Below are 18,921 nucleotides of genomic sequence, written 5' to 3'. Positions count from 1 at the left end.
TATTTTGAAAGACTTTGAGAGAAGTCTGAAATAATACGATATTTGAACAGAGAAGGGAAGGAAGTTGATCAGGAATCTATGAATTGGAAGAATGCTCCCGTGAAAGGGAAAGTAAATTCAAAGGTCCTGAGGTGGGAGCAGGCTTGGCCTCTTTGACAAACAGCAAAGCAACCACTCAAGAACACTGGGGAGCAGTGAACTACGGAGAGAATGGTAGATGAGTTCAGTGAGAGAGGAGGCTCAGACTGCATAGGGTCTTCTAGACCATGGTAGGGAATGTGGATTTTACTCGGAAGGAGAGAGAGAGAGCCATTAGAGGCATTTAAGCAAGAGTTCTGTGATCTCACTATCATTTCAAAGGGATCTCTTTAGCTGTTATATGCAAAATAAACTTTGAGAGAATCTATAATAATCCAGGTGAGATATAATAGTAGCTTGGACTAAGTTATTGCAGGGAAAGAGATGAAATTCTTCACATCCAGAGCTGGATTTGCTACTAAAACACGAGGCATGAAAAAAAAATGAGAAGCCAAAATGACTACAAGTTTTTAACATGAACAATCAGAGGAGTGAAGTTTACATTTACTGAGATGGAAAAGGGCAGGATGGTGGGGGTAGAAGGAAAATCGGGAGTTACTGGTTTAATAGCTAATGAAATCCAATTGACTTTTAGAAATTTCTTTCTCTTATATACTGAGATACAAAATAGTTTGTGCCACGTAGATGGGTTAGAGAAAATATTAAGCAAATTGGTATAATTAGTAAAATATTATAAACACAGTACTCAAAATACAATGAATGTGAGTTCTAGAGAAATAATGATTCTCTACCAGTAGAGGGATGAACTGTATGCAAAGGCCCTGAGGTCAAGAGAACCTAGTGTTACAGAAACCAAAGTGGGTGGAGTAAAATAAGTGAGGGTTTTAGTTGTAGGGGATGAGTTTGAAGATATATGGTGTGCCTGAACATATTGTGCTTTATAGGCTATTAGCAGTACCCCAGCTTTCACTATAAGTAAGATGAGACACTTTGGAAAAATTATTACTAGTAGTATTGCTTAATATAATTTACATTCTTTTCCCAACATAATCTGAAGGAACCCTGTCAAAATACAGAAGGTAAAAGAGAACAAATAAGTTTTCATAATCAAATAACATACACAGTATCAAAGTTGGAGGGTACTTACTCACCATGGGAATCACTGCAATCATAGGAACTAAAGCCTGGGGAACATACACATCCCCATTCCATACACTGCCCATTGCCACTGCATAAATTGGGGCATTTTAGCACTGAGAGAACATCTTCAATTGACTTGCCATATTCTTCTGTGTTGTATTTCCCCTCTTCCAAAATTCTCCTTTCACATTCATTTTCTAAAAGAGCCACAGCTGCTTCTGTCCAGCTAAGATCATCTTTTAGGAGAACATCCTTAATGCACATATCTATAGCACTGTCTAGGCTCTTGCCCAGAAAGGCAAGACAGTGTCTTCCTATGCTGGAGTTACCAAGAGTCTGCTGGCACAGTGCCAAGGTGCTGTATTCAGTGAGTCCAGAGGGTGTGGGCCACGTAGGGACAAACTCTTGGTGGACATCCTCAGAATGGTCCTCAGGGAAGAAATAAGTGAATTCTTCTATGTCACTTTGGCTGAGACTTCGTAAAGCAAACATAGGAAGAAACTCATAATTTATGTTTTGCCGTTTCCATCTGTTTTGTGGATCCCACCTCATCTCTTGGCTGCGGCTACCCTGGTCCTGGGTCTGTTTCCCATTGTCCGAAGTGTTTGGTGTCTCTTGTTTTTCATTTCCAGGATGTGTTTGTAAATCTAAGTCCAGTTTGGTTAGGTTCACGTGCTTTTTTTCTTGAGGAAAGAAATTCAAATTACTTTCTTCAAATGCATACTCATTTATCCCTCTGGTAAGAGCTTCTGAATTAATATATTCAGAGGTGACATCTAGTTCTGGTATCAGGAAAGAGAATTTGACATGTTTGAGATCTCTGCAACCTGAAACAATCTCTGGTTGAGAAACACTGTCCAGGTGATCAGAAGGATATAATGAATTAGTCAGTGAGCAGCTACAATAGGATTGTTTTCCAGGTGATGGCGGAGAAATTGGCATTGTGTCAAACATGCTTTTCCCTGGGAAAATCCTTCCAAGTGCAAAAGAGAAAAGAATAGTAATTTGGACAAGAACATTTTTTTCTCAGTAATGTGCTGAAAAACAAACAAAAAAAACAAAAACAAAAACCCGCAGAATACTGTGTCACCATTCATTTATTTATTTTTATTTTTTTTAATGTTTATTTCTTATTGAGAGACAGAGAGAAACAGAGCATGAGCATGGGAGGGGCACAGAGAGGGGGAGAAACAGAATCCAAAGCAGGCTCCAGGCTCCGAGCTGTCAGCACAGAGCCCAATGAGGGGCTAGAACTCACAAAATGCGAGATCATGACCTGAGATGAAATCAGATGCTTTAGTGACTGAGCCACCCAGGCGCCCCCATGTCACCCTCACTTAAACTCTAACATGAATACAATAACAAATGAAAATAATTTACTTTCTTACCTCCATTCGTTAATAAAAGCAACACAATCATTAAAAGTTGAACTAATTTTGGTTCCATTTTTATTATGGAAATCATTTTCTGGGTTTTCATCAAAGGTGCCACAAAGTCCCAAAGTGTTTCTATAGTCTAAGCTAGGGGCTCGGATTGTTAAACTCATGCCCCACTCACTAAGATCAGCACGGATAAATGCTCCAGAAGAAAACCAGATCTGCAATACAGAAATAAATCAACTGCATTAAGAGTTTGTATAAAATAACACATTAAATACATTAAATAGAAAACTGTGTTGAATTTATTTATATATGTTCAATATATCTTGATGCAAGAATGAAAACTCTATATTTCTAACTATTCCTGAATATTTATTCTTAACTATATATTTAATCCCTAATATATGATTTATTAGGCACTGTGAAAAATATTTTTTAGGAATAACTTACCAAGTTAGCATATTGAAATCTTAAAATAAGGCTGCTTAGATTTGACAAAGACTTAACTATGTTGTGTCTAAATGTGTACGGAAAATTGAAAAAAGGTATTATTCCTTCTTAGATCCTTCCCCTAAAGCTTTATTTAGGGGGAAAAAAAACCCTAATGCAAAAAAAAAAAGATAACTCTTAATTTAATAGAGATGAAAACAAGTTCAGAAATCAATCCAAAATCTGTAGGAAAAAAAAGGAAAAATACTTTCAACCGTGAAGAATCATACATACTGTGACTTTTCTTCCTAAGTAAGATTCACTTATCTTGATATTGCTGGTTGCATCTTGGCTCTTTACAGATAAATATGGCTGTGATTCATGTAGCTGGCCACTGCACATATCAAAAGTAACTATATCACCTTCTTCTTTGGCAACAAACCCGCAGTTACAGGACACAGGATAGTGAAGGCTTCCACAGTCCCACTGGCGTACATGGACTTCAAAATCACGTGACATACTCTTATAAAGCACAAATGTTCCAGTCTTGAAATTATCATATACCCTGGTATTAATAAAAATCAACTGCGTTAAGAATTGGTATAAAATACCACAATAATACGTTAAGCACAAACAATGTGTGTTAAACTTATTTATAAGTTTACTTACTTATTATAAGTTTACTCAGATACACTATGCATTTTACTTATTAATCATGCATATCTCTCTTTTGCTTTATAGAAGTAAGCTGCATGAGAGAGGGCACGTTTGTTTTATGCCCTGCCACACCCCCAGCATTTAGAACAGGGATTGTCACTCCTTGCACAATTAATCTTGTTGAATTACAGCTGATTAAATCAATCCCACTATTCTTGGAGGTTTTTCCACTAAAAGTTTTAAGTTTTCATCATAACCATAAAGGATTCTTGAAGGTGAGATCAATTTCTACAACTTTTTAATACTTGTTCAAACTTTCGGAGTATCACTTGCGATGGAGGATTTCTATCTCTATTTGTTCATATTGAATAATTTTACGGACAACGATGACATTAAAAATATCTTAAAAAGAAGGGTGCCTTGGTGGCTCAGTCAGTTAAGCGTCTGACTGCAGCTCAGGTCTGAATGCACCGTTTATGAGTTCGAGGCCCACCTGTGCTGACAGGTCAGAGCCTGGAGCCCGCTTCAGATTCTGTGTCTTCCACTCTCTCTGCCCCTCCACATTCGCACTCTGTGTGTCTCTCTCTCTCAAAAATAAATACCCTCCCCCCAAAAAATTAAAAAAAAAGATCTTAAAAAGAATAAATTACCTTATATCAGGAAGAAAATTTTGACTCACCAAAGAGGTGTTCTTAAAATTTTCTTAGGGACCTCTTAAAATCACATATTCCCCAGAAGAGTATAAACTGAGTTTAAATCCTTATAGGCAGATATTAATAGCAAGATAGATTACTTTTTGGCCATTTAGCCCATTTTATTTGCATTCTAGAAGCAGATATTTAGGTATTTATGATAGCCACAATAGTTTCCCCCCTGAGTATCATTGTCATGAATTAGAAGTGTTTAGTTTTTTAGAAGTGTTTAGCTTTTTAAATAATTATGTGTTAGTTTAATCATCTTGCCTAAACCAAAAAGATTATTTCAGTATCTTGCAGAAATGCAATATAGTAAATATCTCTAGAGCAAATATTTTAATCATTATTAAAAATAACTGAATGATCAAATTAAAATGACTTCATATTTGTAAGAATCTTCATTTTTACAAATACAGACTCACTACAAATCTGTATATTTACCAAAGGCTAAAGTTTAAGGCAAAAACATTTCACACAAATAAATCAGTATTTTGAAACAAGCCAGTGTTATCTATACATGCCTTCCTTTCTAATCTTTCAGTGAATAGGACTAGAAACAAAACAACAGCAAATTCCAAAAGAAGCAAAAACTATTAAAAGAAAAAAACTTTCAGGAAATTACCTGCCATCAAATGTAATTATATGTGGGTCAGTAAATGAATAGCAGTAAGCAGTTGGGACATCCTTTACTTTGATCTTAAAAGCAAAGATATTTTTGGTAAATATTATCATTAATTGTATTTAGTGACATACAATAAATAGCTTAGCAATCTCAATGAATTTTCAAATAATTGCTTTTATCATAGTTATAGAAAACTGAATCATTTAAAATGGAAAAAACTTATTAAGTACTTTTGAAATGAAACATTTATGAGATGTATTGCTCAAATAAATATATCTTTTTTAAAGCTTCAATTGTGAAGCTTCAATCATTTAAAGCTTCAATAAAGCTTTTTTAAAGCTTCAAATTACAAAAATTTGTCAACCTGGATGCTGTCTGGAATGTAGCTGTTCCACAGGAAATCCTCATTAACTATAGGTTCCACTACAATGTTTGTGATTCTATCTCCGTCTCGAGAAAAATCTGTTACAGCAGTGTAGGACACAAAAGCATGGTTACAGGATCCATTAGGACAGGATGATGTCTGGTGAAGGTCCACGTGACAGGAAGACAGTGCCAAGTTTAAGCCTAGCTGTTCTGTACCTATTTTGTGAAAAAATACATTGAGAATTTTTGTAAGGAAATATACCAACAAAAGCATGTAATAACTTGATTAACATGGAAAATTGAATCGAGATATTATTCTCATTTTCTCTTATTTAAAAAATATGGTTGTAATTTTGTCTGAATGTGTAAATTTTGTCTAAAGGTATTGAACTCTATTTGATTTTTATAAGTAATTAATCAACTTCAATATATATGTATACATAGTACTATTTTCAATAAGGTTATAAATCCATATGCACCTTCATAAAATTCAAAGCAATATATAAAATTTATTGTTTGTGCAAAAAAATCATAATTTCACCACCAAAAAGCAAAGTTTGATGTCTTTCTGCCTAACAATTGTGCCTTGGGTCCAGATATATCTGTAATATTTCATAGGGTTTGTACTCATGTTCTATCCATCGTTGAGTGATAGCAATGGTTATTAGTACAGATGATTACTGGATCATCAACTTAAAAATAGAAAAATTAAAATAAATTAAGTAATTCCACACAAGTAATAAACTCTCTATCGCTTTTTATCTCCCAAATGTCTCAATATATTCAGAACCTTGAGAAGCTTCCTTTCCTATGGAAAAAAGGACAGAAAACAATAATTTAGAAAAAAAAATAGTAACAGAAGAGAGAAAGGAACTTCAGGAATTTGTGTAAGTAAACAAAAAGGATAGATTATTTCAAAAACCGGTAACAAGGGAAGTCTGCTATCATATCTTATTAGTAATTACAAAATCCTTCTGAGATCTAGAAAAAAGTAGCTGTTGTTGAAAACTTTCTATCGTCTTTTCTTCCACACATGATTTTCAGGTGTAAAATTATATTGGTCTGATGTAGGACACTGCACTAGATTCAAAATTACTGAAAAAAAAGTTCCTCTTTATGCATTTTTTCCATGGAAATGCATACTGTTACTATGCACATAAAAAATAACAGAAACATCCAAATTTTTAGCTGGCTCCCTAAAGTCACTGTGGAATATATCTGGCTTGGATATAACCCCTGACATCATTTCCCCTGGTCCATGGTATGAGGGCCAAGCATTGCTCTCTGTAAGCCTGTGAAAAAGCAGCATAGTAGTTGTGGAAATACACTAAGACATACCCACTTGAGCTCTGTGGAAGTAGATATGTAATGAAAATACACTTAAAAAAGATAAGATGAAGCAAATCCAGAATGAAATCCAGAAATTCTTCTCTAGAAAAAAAGGGAAATTATTTTTAACTGACAAATAGCAGGGACATGCAAACTCCTAAAATGTAGATACATATTGCTTTTGTATTATTATAATAATGCCTTTCTTGCTGCAAGAATTGAGAGCACACAAATATAGTTTAAAGTATACTTGCAGCTGAAGAAAATCTCTGCCTGACACAAGTTTGAAAAGGGTCATATTAACATCATCCTCTTCCTATTCTCCCCCATAAGCTGTAGTAAAATTTACCAAATATACTTTTCACACGTAGTTTGAAGTAAAATTATGTCAAACAGTCTGAGAGAGAGGGTTTAATTGCATATTTCTGTGCTGAATTTCAAAACACAGTGTTGCTCACAATGCTCCTGAAATCTGAATGAGTGGCTGGGCATTTATTACCTAAGCCTGTTTACTGTCACCTGTCTCGAGACAGCATCTCCCAATGCTTCTCTCTATTTGTACGTCCATCTCTTTTCTGGGTGTATCATTCCCATGGGACTCTCTCTTCAAACATTTTTATCCTTTGCTTCTCTGATTTAATTAGGTATAATAGAGACCCGAAGACCTAGACGCATCGTATTTGGTGTATTTATTACATAAAATTTTATGTCCTATGGTGAAAAGGTATGTAAACAGAATCCCTCTTAAAAGTCATATTCTAATTTATATATCTCTTATGTGCTTTGGTTTCTACCTCAGAGTCTTAGGGGGAGAAACAGAATTCAACTAAACCCAATCACCGCCATCCACGCTTTGTCTTCTCATAATCTATTGTGTCCTTTGGGAGAATTTCATCTCTCCCTATATGGCTGTGACAGTGACATATGTGCAGCCATGCATCACATAATCTATGTAATTTGTAATTTAAATAGAATTTTATAACAAAAGGTCTCAAACACAAGCTTACATTAAGGAGAAAAGTATAAAGACTGTATTAGGAGACCCATGTTGCATAAGCTTGAATTTAAGTTAATATAACGTATCATACCTCCCTAGTTAGGGATATTTGGAAAATCTTAAAGAGCAGTTTGTCTCTCCATCTCTGAAAACAAAGCAAAGAAAAAAGTAGGTGGGAGGACGAGAATGAAAAGTAGGAAGAAAAAGATGATGATGAGGAGTTGTTCATCACTGTTTTTTTTTTTAATACATGCTATGAGCCCAGGAGGGATAAATGTGAATTGCAACATAGACTGTTTTGACAGTCAATAATATGGACCCATATCATTAATATGGCTGAGCTATAATTTGATGTAAACACACAACATAATTCATTATATGCATACTCTCCAGTGACTTTTTCTAGAAGAAAAAAAACCATTAATTATTATTTGAAATCCAGTAATAAAATTAAGTGAATTTAGTGTATTACCTTGATCAACAGTTTTCAGTTTTAATGAGATTTTGCATTCCTGGTCAAGCTCACTGAATTCAGAACAAATGACAGGTACTGTGCTCTCTATCTTCAGGCGATATTCTTTCCCATCTTCTGATATAGTGCTTAATTCAGGGTGTAACTGGTATAAGAAAATATATAGTCATATCAAAATAGAATTTATTCCTAAGATAAAATTTTACAAGAGCATTTTTCTTAACAGCTCCTATTTTGCTAAATAAGCTGGGAGTAATAACTTAAGCCCTGAAATTTTCAATTTAATAAGATCAATTAAAACCAAATCTTTAAAAACATTAGCACATAGCAGAGTACACGGAGTCACTGTACTGCCCTGAGCTGAGGGATAATTTGGTTCCCCAACATGGTAGGCAGTCTGGTAGGAGTCTGCCTTGATGATTCTGGTTCTGGGATGGGCACTGGGGAATGGGCACAGACACAGAGAAGCCTATATTCTTTCATTTGTTTGTTAACATTTACTGACTCACAAATGAGTGTGTTTATTCTGAGAGATTAATATCACCCTTAACATAAGTTAGAAATCTAAGTATTTTTGCATATATAAATCAAAATATCATTGTCACCTCAAATATCTCAAGCTTATGTTGCAGCCTGTGTCTTCCTTAGTTGGATTACTAACTACTGAAGTCTAGGACTGGTCCCATCCCAGTTCATGGGCCAATCCTTTTTTGAGGCAGGAAGTTTTTACTCCGTCTGAATTCTTGGCTAGCTCCCTACTAGCCTAATTAGAAACATCTCCTGGGGGCTGACCAATGACCCGGATGTTTTTTGCTGAGTGTTCACCAATGGAGATCCAAAGGTTCTGCCTCCCCGAGGTATGAGCTCTTCTCTCCTCCTACTGTGATTATACTCTTCTGACAACATGGTTACTCTTCTCACTCCTTCCTTGGTCCCTACTGTGTATAAATGGACTTTCTCCAGACCAGTTTTTGTCTTGGCTCTCACAATCTATTATGAGTCCTATTCACACAATCTATTGATTGTCTCATCTTGTCCTTGAACTAGAGATGAGTCCAGGTCAAACTCCAGTCCTGTGGCTGAGACCACAGGGGGTGTACAGTGCCTGTCTGCCTAGACCTCATGATATTGCCCCATTCATTCCACCACTTCTGGATTCCCTGGATGACTGCTCATCTGCTGTAATAGCAGCAGATCCTGTGCTTGGACCTCCCATGATACCAGCAGTGACCACAGACATTGCCTTGTGTAGTTACCTCCATCTTCACAGTTCATAGAGCCCAGATTTCTGGGTCAATTTTACTCTAGTTAGAGGCTCCAGTACCTGACCTGGTACTTGTGTTCCGACCTGCATGCTAACTAAATATCAATAATATAACTTTTAGACATGTGATAGAATGAATTATGGGAATAAAGCTTTCATTTTTAATTTTTTTAAGTTAATTATTTTGACAGAGAGAGAGAAAGAGAGAGAGAGCACAAATTCGGGAGGGACAGAGAGAAAGAGAGGGAGAGAGAATTCTAAGCAGGCTCCACAATGTCAGTGGAGAGCCTGATGCGGGGCTCCAGTTCATGAAGTGTAAGATCATGACCTGAGCCAAAGTCAGACATTTAACTGACGAGCTACCCAAGTGCCCAACTTTTATTCTAATTTGAGCTATTTCTCAAAAAATATGCAAGTATATTCCAATTTTAGTTCATTAACAGGGGCCCTCGAACAGTGTTGTGCATTAGAATTATTTGGGTAATTTTTCAAAAATAGAGACTCTCGGATCTCAGTGTTCAGTCTGTGATGAGGTCTTGGAACCAGCATCCACAGATCACAGTATAGAAAACACAGTGATAGAGAAGTAATCTTTCTGATCCATCCCCGTGGCTACATACCTTAATGCCTGCAAAAAATTCTTGGCTTTCGATGGCTAAGCTTTGTACATGTGGATTCTCCAACAAAAAGACGGAAGCACTACAGAATATCTGTGAACACAGTTATGAATAATCATTTAGCAATGCAATTATGGAGAAAATACGTGTAAACTATTGTAATTAAGTACTTAACTTATAGTAGATTGTGCATAAAAGATAATAAGAAGCTAAACAATTTGAAAACTTGTTTGAAAATCGAGAAGAATTCCACAATTTAAAAATATTACCTATTCAAACCTCAACATAAATCAAAGTGTTGTAGACTTTGTATTTAAGATATATTTAAAAGTGGATAAGTGACATCATCATTAAAAAAATAAAAATATTTTTCAAGAATAAAAACGTATCATTTTAAAACCAGAAAGAGGCATCAAGTTATAAGGGTTCACTGATAATTCAGCAAATGGTAACAGCAGATATTCATATGTAGTCAATAAGATACTGACTCATCCAATATCATTTGAGTTGGCACAACTGCCAAGGAAAAAAGAAAAAGAAAAACATTAGTGCTTGGTATTCTGGGGATGAAGGTATTTTTAGGATATGTTAAAAAACTCATTTTTTAAAATCAATACATTCACAAAAAGAAAAAAAAAATGTGAACATACCCTATCTCCAAGTCTGAGATTTATTCCATCCAGCTCTAAAAGAGAGAATGCCTGAACTGTGGTCTCTTGCTTCAGCTCCTCTTTGATTTCTTGAGAAGAAAGCCTAGACCAAGTTATGAGAAATCCCACCGAAGTGCTTGTAGGGGAAACATCAAAAGCACACCTACAGAAAAGCCTGGATTCAATCAGCTCCACCACAACTTCTGGCCTTCCTGGGGGCGGTGGTGGCACTGAGACAAACCGCTGACCTGAGGGGAAAAAATGCATAATCTGTCATCAATCAGGCATCTTAAAGAATGGATAATGACAAGCAGAAAGCTCATGGAGACTGCAGCTCAGGGATTTATATTAAGAAAAGTAAAATACATTCAGAAAGATAACTATTATCTAGCAATCAGCAAAGCAGCACATTTTTATTTTTGACCCAATAATCACAGAAATATTGATAGCAGAGAAACTTATCAGCTCATCAAGCTTATATTAATGTACTTTGGATGTGTCTACCCTTGAAAAAAGTCTAGCTCTTGAGCATAAAAGTAATTCACCTCCTTCGAAGTGATTTATGAAAGATTTCCCTTTCTAAAAGATTGAACAAAGAAATAAAATTAAGGTTTTTTTACGTTATAATTTCTTGCTTAAAAAGTAGTCATTTATAGGGATGCCTGGGTGGCTCAGTCGGTTGAATGTCCAGCTTTGTTCTGCTCAGGCCATGATCTTGCAGTTTGTGAGTTCCAGCTCCGCATCGGGCTCTGTGCTGACAGCTCAGAGCCTGGAGCCTGCTTCGGATTCTGTCTTCGTCTCTCTCTGCCCCTTCCCTGCTTCCTCTCTCTCTCTCTCAAAAATAAACATTTAAAAATAAAAAAAAAAGTCATTATAATGTAAACTCAAAAGGCTTACTATTTTCCTCTTATAACTCAACCCATCATTACTCTGGGTTGAAAGAGCAGCTCATTACGGGACTGATTAAACTGTTGAGTGAAATACATCAGGTGTTAAACAACAGTCTTACTCTTTTCATTTTTCTGATGTTAAAAATGTTTGAAATTTTCTCTAGGAACTTGGGAAGATTTTGCAATTTTCATCTCTGGTCTTTCGTAAGATTAAATTTAGGGATCTAAAATGTTTCTAAATGAGTTTTTTAAATTTCCTTTGTTTTAGAAAAGAGAAAAATATCTAAGTGATAAATTTTACAAGATTTAAAACGTGCTAAAATGTACAATTTTTTTTTAGGATATACATGGTCATTTTACAATAGTTGCAAAAGTAATTTTTTTAGTCCTCTCATAGATTTTTGAAAACTCTGAGGGATTCTAACCTAAATATAAGGGAAAAAATAACCTTGTGTATTTTAAGATATTTTAACTTGCTATTTTGTTAGATATTCAATTACAAAATCCGAGTAGCAAATGAATTTTTTTCGAATTAATCTGAGTAATAAATATTGTTTTTTGTTTTTTTGTTTTTTTTTTTGAGAGAGAGAGAAAGAGAAAGAGAGAGAGAGAGAACACGCAAGCAGGGAAGGGGCAGAGAGAGTACCAAGCAGGGTCCGTGTTGTCAGCACAGAGCCTAACTCGGGGCTCGATTTCACAAACTATGAGGCCATGACCTGAGCCAAAATCAAGAGCTGGATGATTAACTGAGCCACCCAGGCACTCCTAATCTAAGTAACAAATACCTTGCCAAACATCTTAAACATGAGGTCAAATCATTATGTTCACATTTGAAAGAAATAATACACTACTCTTTAGTACATTGGTTTTTAAAAAAATTATATATGAGGGAAAATTTCCTCTTACATAAATTAGGAAAAAGAAGTTCAACTTATTTCCAAACAGGGAAGGACTATCTATAATGATTATTTAGAGTAAGAGATGACAGATAACTGAAAAGAAAATAATTCATGAAAATTAAAACTTTGAATCACTATTTTAAATGGCATCAACTATCTGGGTGAAAAAACAGATCATTGCTCACAACAATGTAGATGAAAGAAACTTTGTCAACATATATTTAAAAGAAAAGTTTGCAAAAACAAGAGATAAATTATTTCTGCTTGTACCTTTTTGTCAATTCTGATATTAACAGTTGCTGGATATGTTAACATATTCTCTACTTTATCCTGAAGCTGTTGACTTTTGATTCAATATTTCCATTCAAGGGTTATCTCCCCAGATTGTGTATGATTTTGTATAGCATTTTTTCCCAATAATTGCATAAGCCTTCTGTACAACATACATACATAGCTTAAATTTATTGCTTATTCAGAAAAGAAAAGTGATTTCACTATAATATATGTATATGAGAAAGATAATCCAAACCTATTATGCAGGTTATATATAAAGTATAACAAATATACTTTATGTTTAATATTACTCTTATTAGGGATATTGTTTTGTTCTCTTAAGAACTTAAATCACAGTGTTTAATTAAACTGAGACTTTCAGATAAAATAATAACTTGTTTAAAGAACAGTAGAAAAAGGAGCTGGAAAATCCATTAACATATTAATTAACATATTAATTAACATATTAATTTTTAGAACTGGTATCTAAATATTATATAATCTATCTTGATTTATTTTTTGTCATTATGGTTTATCAAACACCTTAGTTAATTATGTGTCAACAATCCCATATTCATTTATTATATTCTCATATCATCATCAATATACTTGACCAATATATCCCGCAAAAACGCTAAGGTTTCAATAATAATTTTAATCTCTTCTCATCCTTTAAGTAGATATCATAAATTTATTAGACAATCTATTTAGAGTTATTTTAAGAAATATTGACATAGGATTTTTTTAGTTTGTAAACAACTTCTAAAAATTTAATTTAGAAAATAAAAAAAATACAGATTTGAAGGAGGAGAAAAATTACGAGTACCATTAACATTTTTGGTGTTTATCTTTCAAGAGTTATTTGGTATAAACGCAGTCGCTTTCAGAAAATAAAAATGAGATTGTGCTACATATTTTGATTTCTTAACTACAGTATGCTATTAATATTTACTAATATCAAAGAATGTATTCCTGAATTTTAATATTGTTTATAGAATATTTTATCATGGGTACACCAAAAATATTGAATCATCAGCAGTTATTGTATATTTGCAATTTAGTTTTTCATATTATTAGAAAAATGCTGTTTTAAAGAGAGTACTTACATGCTTCTTTAAATATTTCTATAAGCTAGACTTTTGAAAATGGAATTGTTGAGGACAAATATATGTACATTTTTAATATTGTTGCGATATACTGCCAAATATTTCCCCATATAAGAATTCTACCAATATCTGTAGGGTATGACATGCCCAACTCCATATATTTGCTAATTCCAGGACTATTGCTTACAGGCAGGATAAAGTGATTTTTATTTTTGGTAGTCACGAGACTGAGGTGAAGTCAAATAGCATAACTAACATCTAAGTAAGTTACAGAACATAAAAACCCATTGAAATGGGGGCACCTGGGTGGCTCAGTCAGTTAAGTGTCCAACTCTTGATTTCAGCTCAGGTCATGATCTCACAGTTTGTGAGACTGAGCCCTGAATCAGGTTCTCGGCTGACAGCACGGAGTTTGCTTGGGATTCTCTCTCTCCCTCTTTCTCTCTGCCCCTCCCCTGCTCATGCGCTCTCTCTCTCTCTCTCTCTCTCTCTCTCTCTCTCTCTCTCAAGAGAAATGAATAAACAAAACAACTTTGAAATTGTAAGTTTATAAATTGTTAAAAAAATAAAATTTGATACTTACGAACACAGTCACCACTAATTTCAATTTCATCAGGGTCACATGGGTGTAATTTTGCATCAGAAATAGCTGCAAAAGGTTAAGGTTTATATATTTATTCAATTGAGCATAAAGATATAAATACATACATAATGACAATTCCTCGGAGAAGTATGTTTCAACAGACTAAGACTTACTTATTCTCATTTTTATTTATAATAAAATTTTCCCTTTTCAGGATGAGATCAAATAGAGATAATTTGGAATCATATTTTAAAACAACTAAAGCTTTCATGTCTTGTTTCCTAAATTTTAGTCTACACTATTAAGTAATGAAACTAAAATTTACATAAATTTATACAACAATTGGTTTGAACCACTTCTGTGGAACTTGTTTCTCCTATAATCATGTGCAGGGTTACAGAAATGAGTTGACAGCTGTCATGGTAATAACTATAACCCAATGCCAAACTAGGTTCATTGGAACAAAGGTAACTACTCGAACAAACACAGGCTCATCAGATTGCTTCTTGGAAGAATTTAGAATTTAAACTGAGAGACAAGGACTTGAGAGCAGAGTCAAGTCAATGATGAAGTTCTACAGGAATGTGTATAGACTCTTGTTGCTAACCTCATGGGAGGTGCTCTAATGCTCATATCTTCTGAGGCCTTCTTATTTAACTCTTTCTCAGATTCAATGACACATCCTAAACTCCTTAGAGTTCATGATTTTTAAACATTATTTCAACTTGTTTTCTGTTATTTGTAACTCAAACTAATGATTCATTGTGAGTTATACCTTTTTAAAAATTTTTTTTAACGTTTATTTATTATTGAGAGACAGAGACAGAGCATGAGCATGGGAGGGACAGGGAGAGAGGAGGAGACACAGAATCAGAAGCAGGCTCCAGGCTCTGAGCTGTTAGCAAAGAGCCCAACACAGGGCTTGAACTCACAAACCGTGAGATCCTAACCTGAGCTGAAGTCCGACACTTAACCGACTGAGCCACACAGGTACCCCTTTTGTAAGTTATATTTTTATACGCATTTTGATCACAGTTCATTTTTTAAAATTTGTGTATAAACGATTTGTTGAAACTACTGTCCTTTTTCTAAAGAATTGACTATATTTAGTGTTGAAAATCAGTTGATTATACGTGTGTTGATTTATTTCTGGGCTCTGTTCTTATCCACTGATCTATCTTGATGCAAACATAACACTTTACAGATTAACTTTAGGATAAATCTGAAAGTCACTATAAATTGCCCAACTCTTTTCCTGATCAAGGTAGTTTGGGGTATTGCAGATATTTTGAATTTCCATATAAATTTTAGGAAAATTTGTCAATCTCCAAAAAAAAAAAAAAAGCTTGCTGAGATATTGATTAGGACTCTTTTAGAGCTATAAATTACCTTGAGAATTGGTTTCTTAACATTGATCTTTGTTCCATAAACATGGTTTATCTCTCCATTATTTTAAGTTTTCCAATTTTTCTCAGCAAAGTTTTACTGTTTTCACTTTATAGGTCTTGTGCATCTTTTTCCATATTTATTCCTAAGTATTTCATATAGTTGGTACTATAATTAGTATTTTTAGATAAAATTCCTGCTAGTACATATGTAAAGAAATACAAATGATTTTTATATGTTGGTCTTTTTTCTTTCAGTATTACTTCTTACTAGCTCCAATAGCTATTTTGTAGATTCCACTGGATTTTCTAAATAGATGATCATACCATCTGCATATATATGTATGAGGGATATAGTTTTCTTGAATGTCTGTGTCTTGCTTTTACTTTGAGAGTATTGTTGGCTCTACAGAAGTTTTTTGGTTCCTACTATTCATTTTTCTGGAAAAGTTATGTAAAATTGGTATTATTTCCTCCTTTATTATTTGGAAGAATTCCCAAACCATCTGGGCCAGGGTTCTTGTTTGTTTGTTTTATTTTATCTGTGGAATGGATTTTAACTAAAAATACAATTTGTTTAACAATTATAGGGCCATTGAAATTATTTTTTTCTTTTGAATGAGCTCTAGTATTCGTGTATTTCAAGAAATTTGTCTACATCATTTAAGTTGTCAAATGTATTGGCAGTTATTCATAATAATTCTTTATTCTTATAATTCTTTTAATATCTGGAGAGTCTGTATTTTATCACCTCTCTTATTCCTGATATTGGAAACTTCTGCCTTTACTTTCTTCATTTTGTGTATTATTCCACTGATTTTCACTCTGATCGTTATTTCCTTTCTGCTTACTTTGGGTCTCATTTGTGCTGCTTCTAGTTTCTTAACATATAAACTGAGTTTGTTTGTTTTTTTTTACAGATCCCACAGATCTGTAAACTCTCTTGTTTTCACAGTATATTTAGTGGGTTTTTTTTTTTTTTACTAACATCAAACTTTTTTTTATATTCTAATTTCCTTACTCTAGGGCCTAGCATGTAATCTATCTTGGTAAATGTTTCTGGTGCACTTGTAAAGAATGTGGGTTGTTCTGTCATCTGTGGAATCTTCTCTAAATGTCATTTAGATCAAGTTGATTGATGGAATCTTTCCACTCTCCTCCATTTTTTTTTGTTTTTGTTTCTATGTGCTCAATTATTGACTGATGAGTGTTAATCTCCAACATGAACCATAAATTTGTCTATTTCTTCTTAAAGATCTGTAAGTTTTGCTTCCTGTATTTTGAATTCTGTTATTAGGTACATAAGTATTTAGAACCGTTTTATCCTGTTGTTCAATTGATCCTTTTATCTTTAGGAAATGACCCTTTGTCTTCTAGGTGATATTCTTTGTTCAATAATTTACTTTGTCTGATATGTACAATGCCACTCTAGATTTCTTGTCATTTGTGGTACCTAAGTCAATCCTTTCCTCATATTTATAACCTCATTTTTCTTTATGTTTAACATGGGCTTCTCTGGGCAGCCTATAGTTATAGTTGGGTGTTGCTTTTATTATCCAATCTGAAAATTTCTGACTTTCAATTGGGGTGTTTAGATCACATATATTTAATATAATTATTGATATTCTAGGGTTTAAATCTATCATGTTGCTATTTTCTATTTGTCCTTTTGGCACTTTTCACCTGTTTCTGTATCTCTAAAAGGTGTATTTTGTGTATCTTATCTATTTTATTGGCTATTAGATACACACACATATTTTAGTGGGTGCTGTAGGGAATATAGTATATGTCCTCAACTTCTCATGGCCTACTTCCAATTGATATAATGCCTCTTTGTATAGCATAAGGACCTAATAACCACCTTGTTAAGTACAAACATGGAAAATATGAAAAAATATTTTCCAATGAACTTTTCTCAGTAAATAACATATATAAATCTTTTTGCTTGAATGACATTGATTATAAGTATAATCTTGAATTAACGTTTCTTGTTTTCTTTGCCTTATAGAAATTGTAGATAAATTGTATGAAAATTATATGTAAGCTATAAAAAACAAAAATCATAAGAATATATTATTAAAATGGTGACAATTTTCTTTAATTTGTGCTGTTTTGATAATGTTCAAAATTTTTAAAAAATATTTGTTTATTTTTGACAGAGAGAGAGACACACACAGAGCATTAGCAGGGGGAGGGGCAGTGAGAAAGACACACACACACACAGAATCTGATGTAGGATCCAGGCTCCGAGCTGTCAGCACAGAGCCCAACACAGGGCTGTAAGAACTCATGAACTGTGAGATCATGACCTGAGCCAAAGGTGGACGCTTAACCAACTGAGCCACCCAGGCACCCCTGTTTTGATGATTTTTAAGCTAAATATACCTGATGGATTGTTGCCTATCCAATAGCCTATTAGCTGGTGACAGAAATATGTCCAAGTAAAAAAGGAGATTTCACAGATTGCCTCTGAAGACAGAGATAAGCCAAAGAATTCTTCTGAAGTAGTTGTGATAAAACTTCTTCCAAATAAGCTCCTTAAGGGGAGGTAAGTTCCAGTTAGCACAAGCTCTCTTTTTATCCTTTGGGCTTCCCCTTTTATCCTGTCTAAAATGCACATAAAGAGCAAAAACTGGACCTTCATCTCGTCACTGTGAAGAAAAAGCCTAGAGACTCACAGAGACCTCAGCCTGACATTGTAAATGGCCAAGTCATCATCAGCCCGGAACATCTGCTTCAGATTCTTGGTAAGCAAGAGAAAAAGACACTTAAGAGGATTATGTGATTCATTTCTGTTTGCTATCCAGGAATTCTAATTCAAATTTAAATAGTATTTCAAGGTAAGCTTTTATTGGCACATCAGAGAAGATAATTCATGTGTATATCGATTAATAACTTATATACAAAAAGTAAAAAATAACAATCTTCCCCCAGAAATTCTCTTTACTTAAAACCAGTAGGAGGACATGAATATGAAGAATAAAAGAAATACTTTTGAATATTCAAACTTGAGAAAATGAATGGGCGGGAATGACATTAACAGGACATATTTTTTTAAGTATTAACAGCATGTCAAAAAATGCAAATTATATGTATTGAGTTTTTAAATTCAATGTAAACAATATTTTT

At 34.0% G+C, this 18,921-nt stretch overlaps 1 protein-coding gene across 4 annotated transcripts in view; it reads right to left on the bottom strand.

The window, feature by feature from the left end:
* Nucleotides 1-18,921, bottom strand: part of VWDE (von Willebrand factor D and EGF domains) — a 77,521-nt gene that overhangs the window by 40,166 nt on the left and 18,434 nt on the right. For all 4 annotated transcript variants that reach the window (XM_053218404.1, XM_027071979.2, XM_053218406.1 and 1 more), the window contains exons 4-12: nt 14,408-14,473; nt 10,657-10,904; nt 10,010-10,099; nt 8,126-8,270; nt 5,326-5,543; nt 4,962-5,035; nt 3,282-3,552; nt 2,568-2,776; nt 1,191-2,152 (exon numbers count right to left, since the gene is read on the bottom strand). In XM_053218404.1, coding sequence (XP_053074379.1) covers nt 1,191-2,152; nt 2,568-2,776; nt 3,282-3,552; nt 4,962-5,035; nt 5,326-5,543; nt 8,126-8,270; nt 10,010-10,099; nt 10,657-10,904; nt 14,408-14,473 — 2,283 coding nt within the window. The remainder of the gene's footprint in view (nt 1-1,190; nt 2,153-2,567; nt 2,777-3,281; nt 3,553-4,961; nt 5,036-5,325; nt 5,544-8,125; nt 8,271-10,009; nt 10,100-10,656; nt 10,905-14,407; nt 14,474-18,921) is intronic.

This window comes from Acinonyx jubatus, chromosome A2, assembly GCF_027475565.1.
Source record: "Acinonyx jubatus isolate Ajub_Pintada_27869175 chromosome A2, VMU_Ajub_asm_v1.0, whole genome shotgun sequence".
Classification (NCBI taxonomy): Eukaryota; Metazoa; Chordata; class Mammalia; order Carnivora; family Felidae; genus Acinonyx; species Acinonyx jubatus.
Note: the sequence above shows the minus strand (reverse complement) of the source record. Positions and strands in the feature narration are given on the sequence as shown.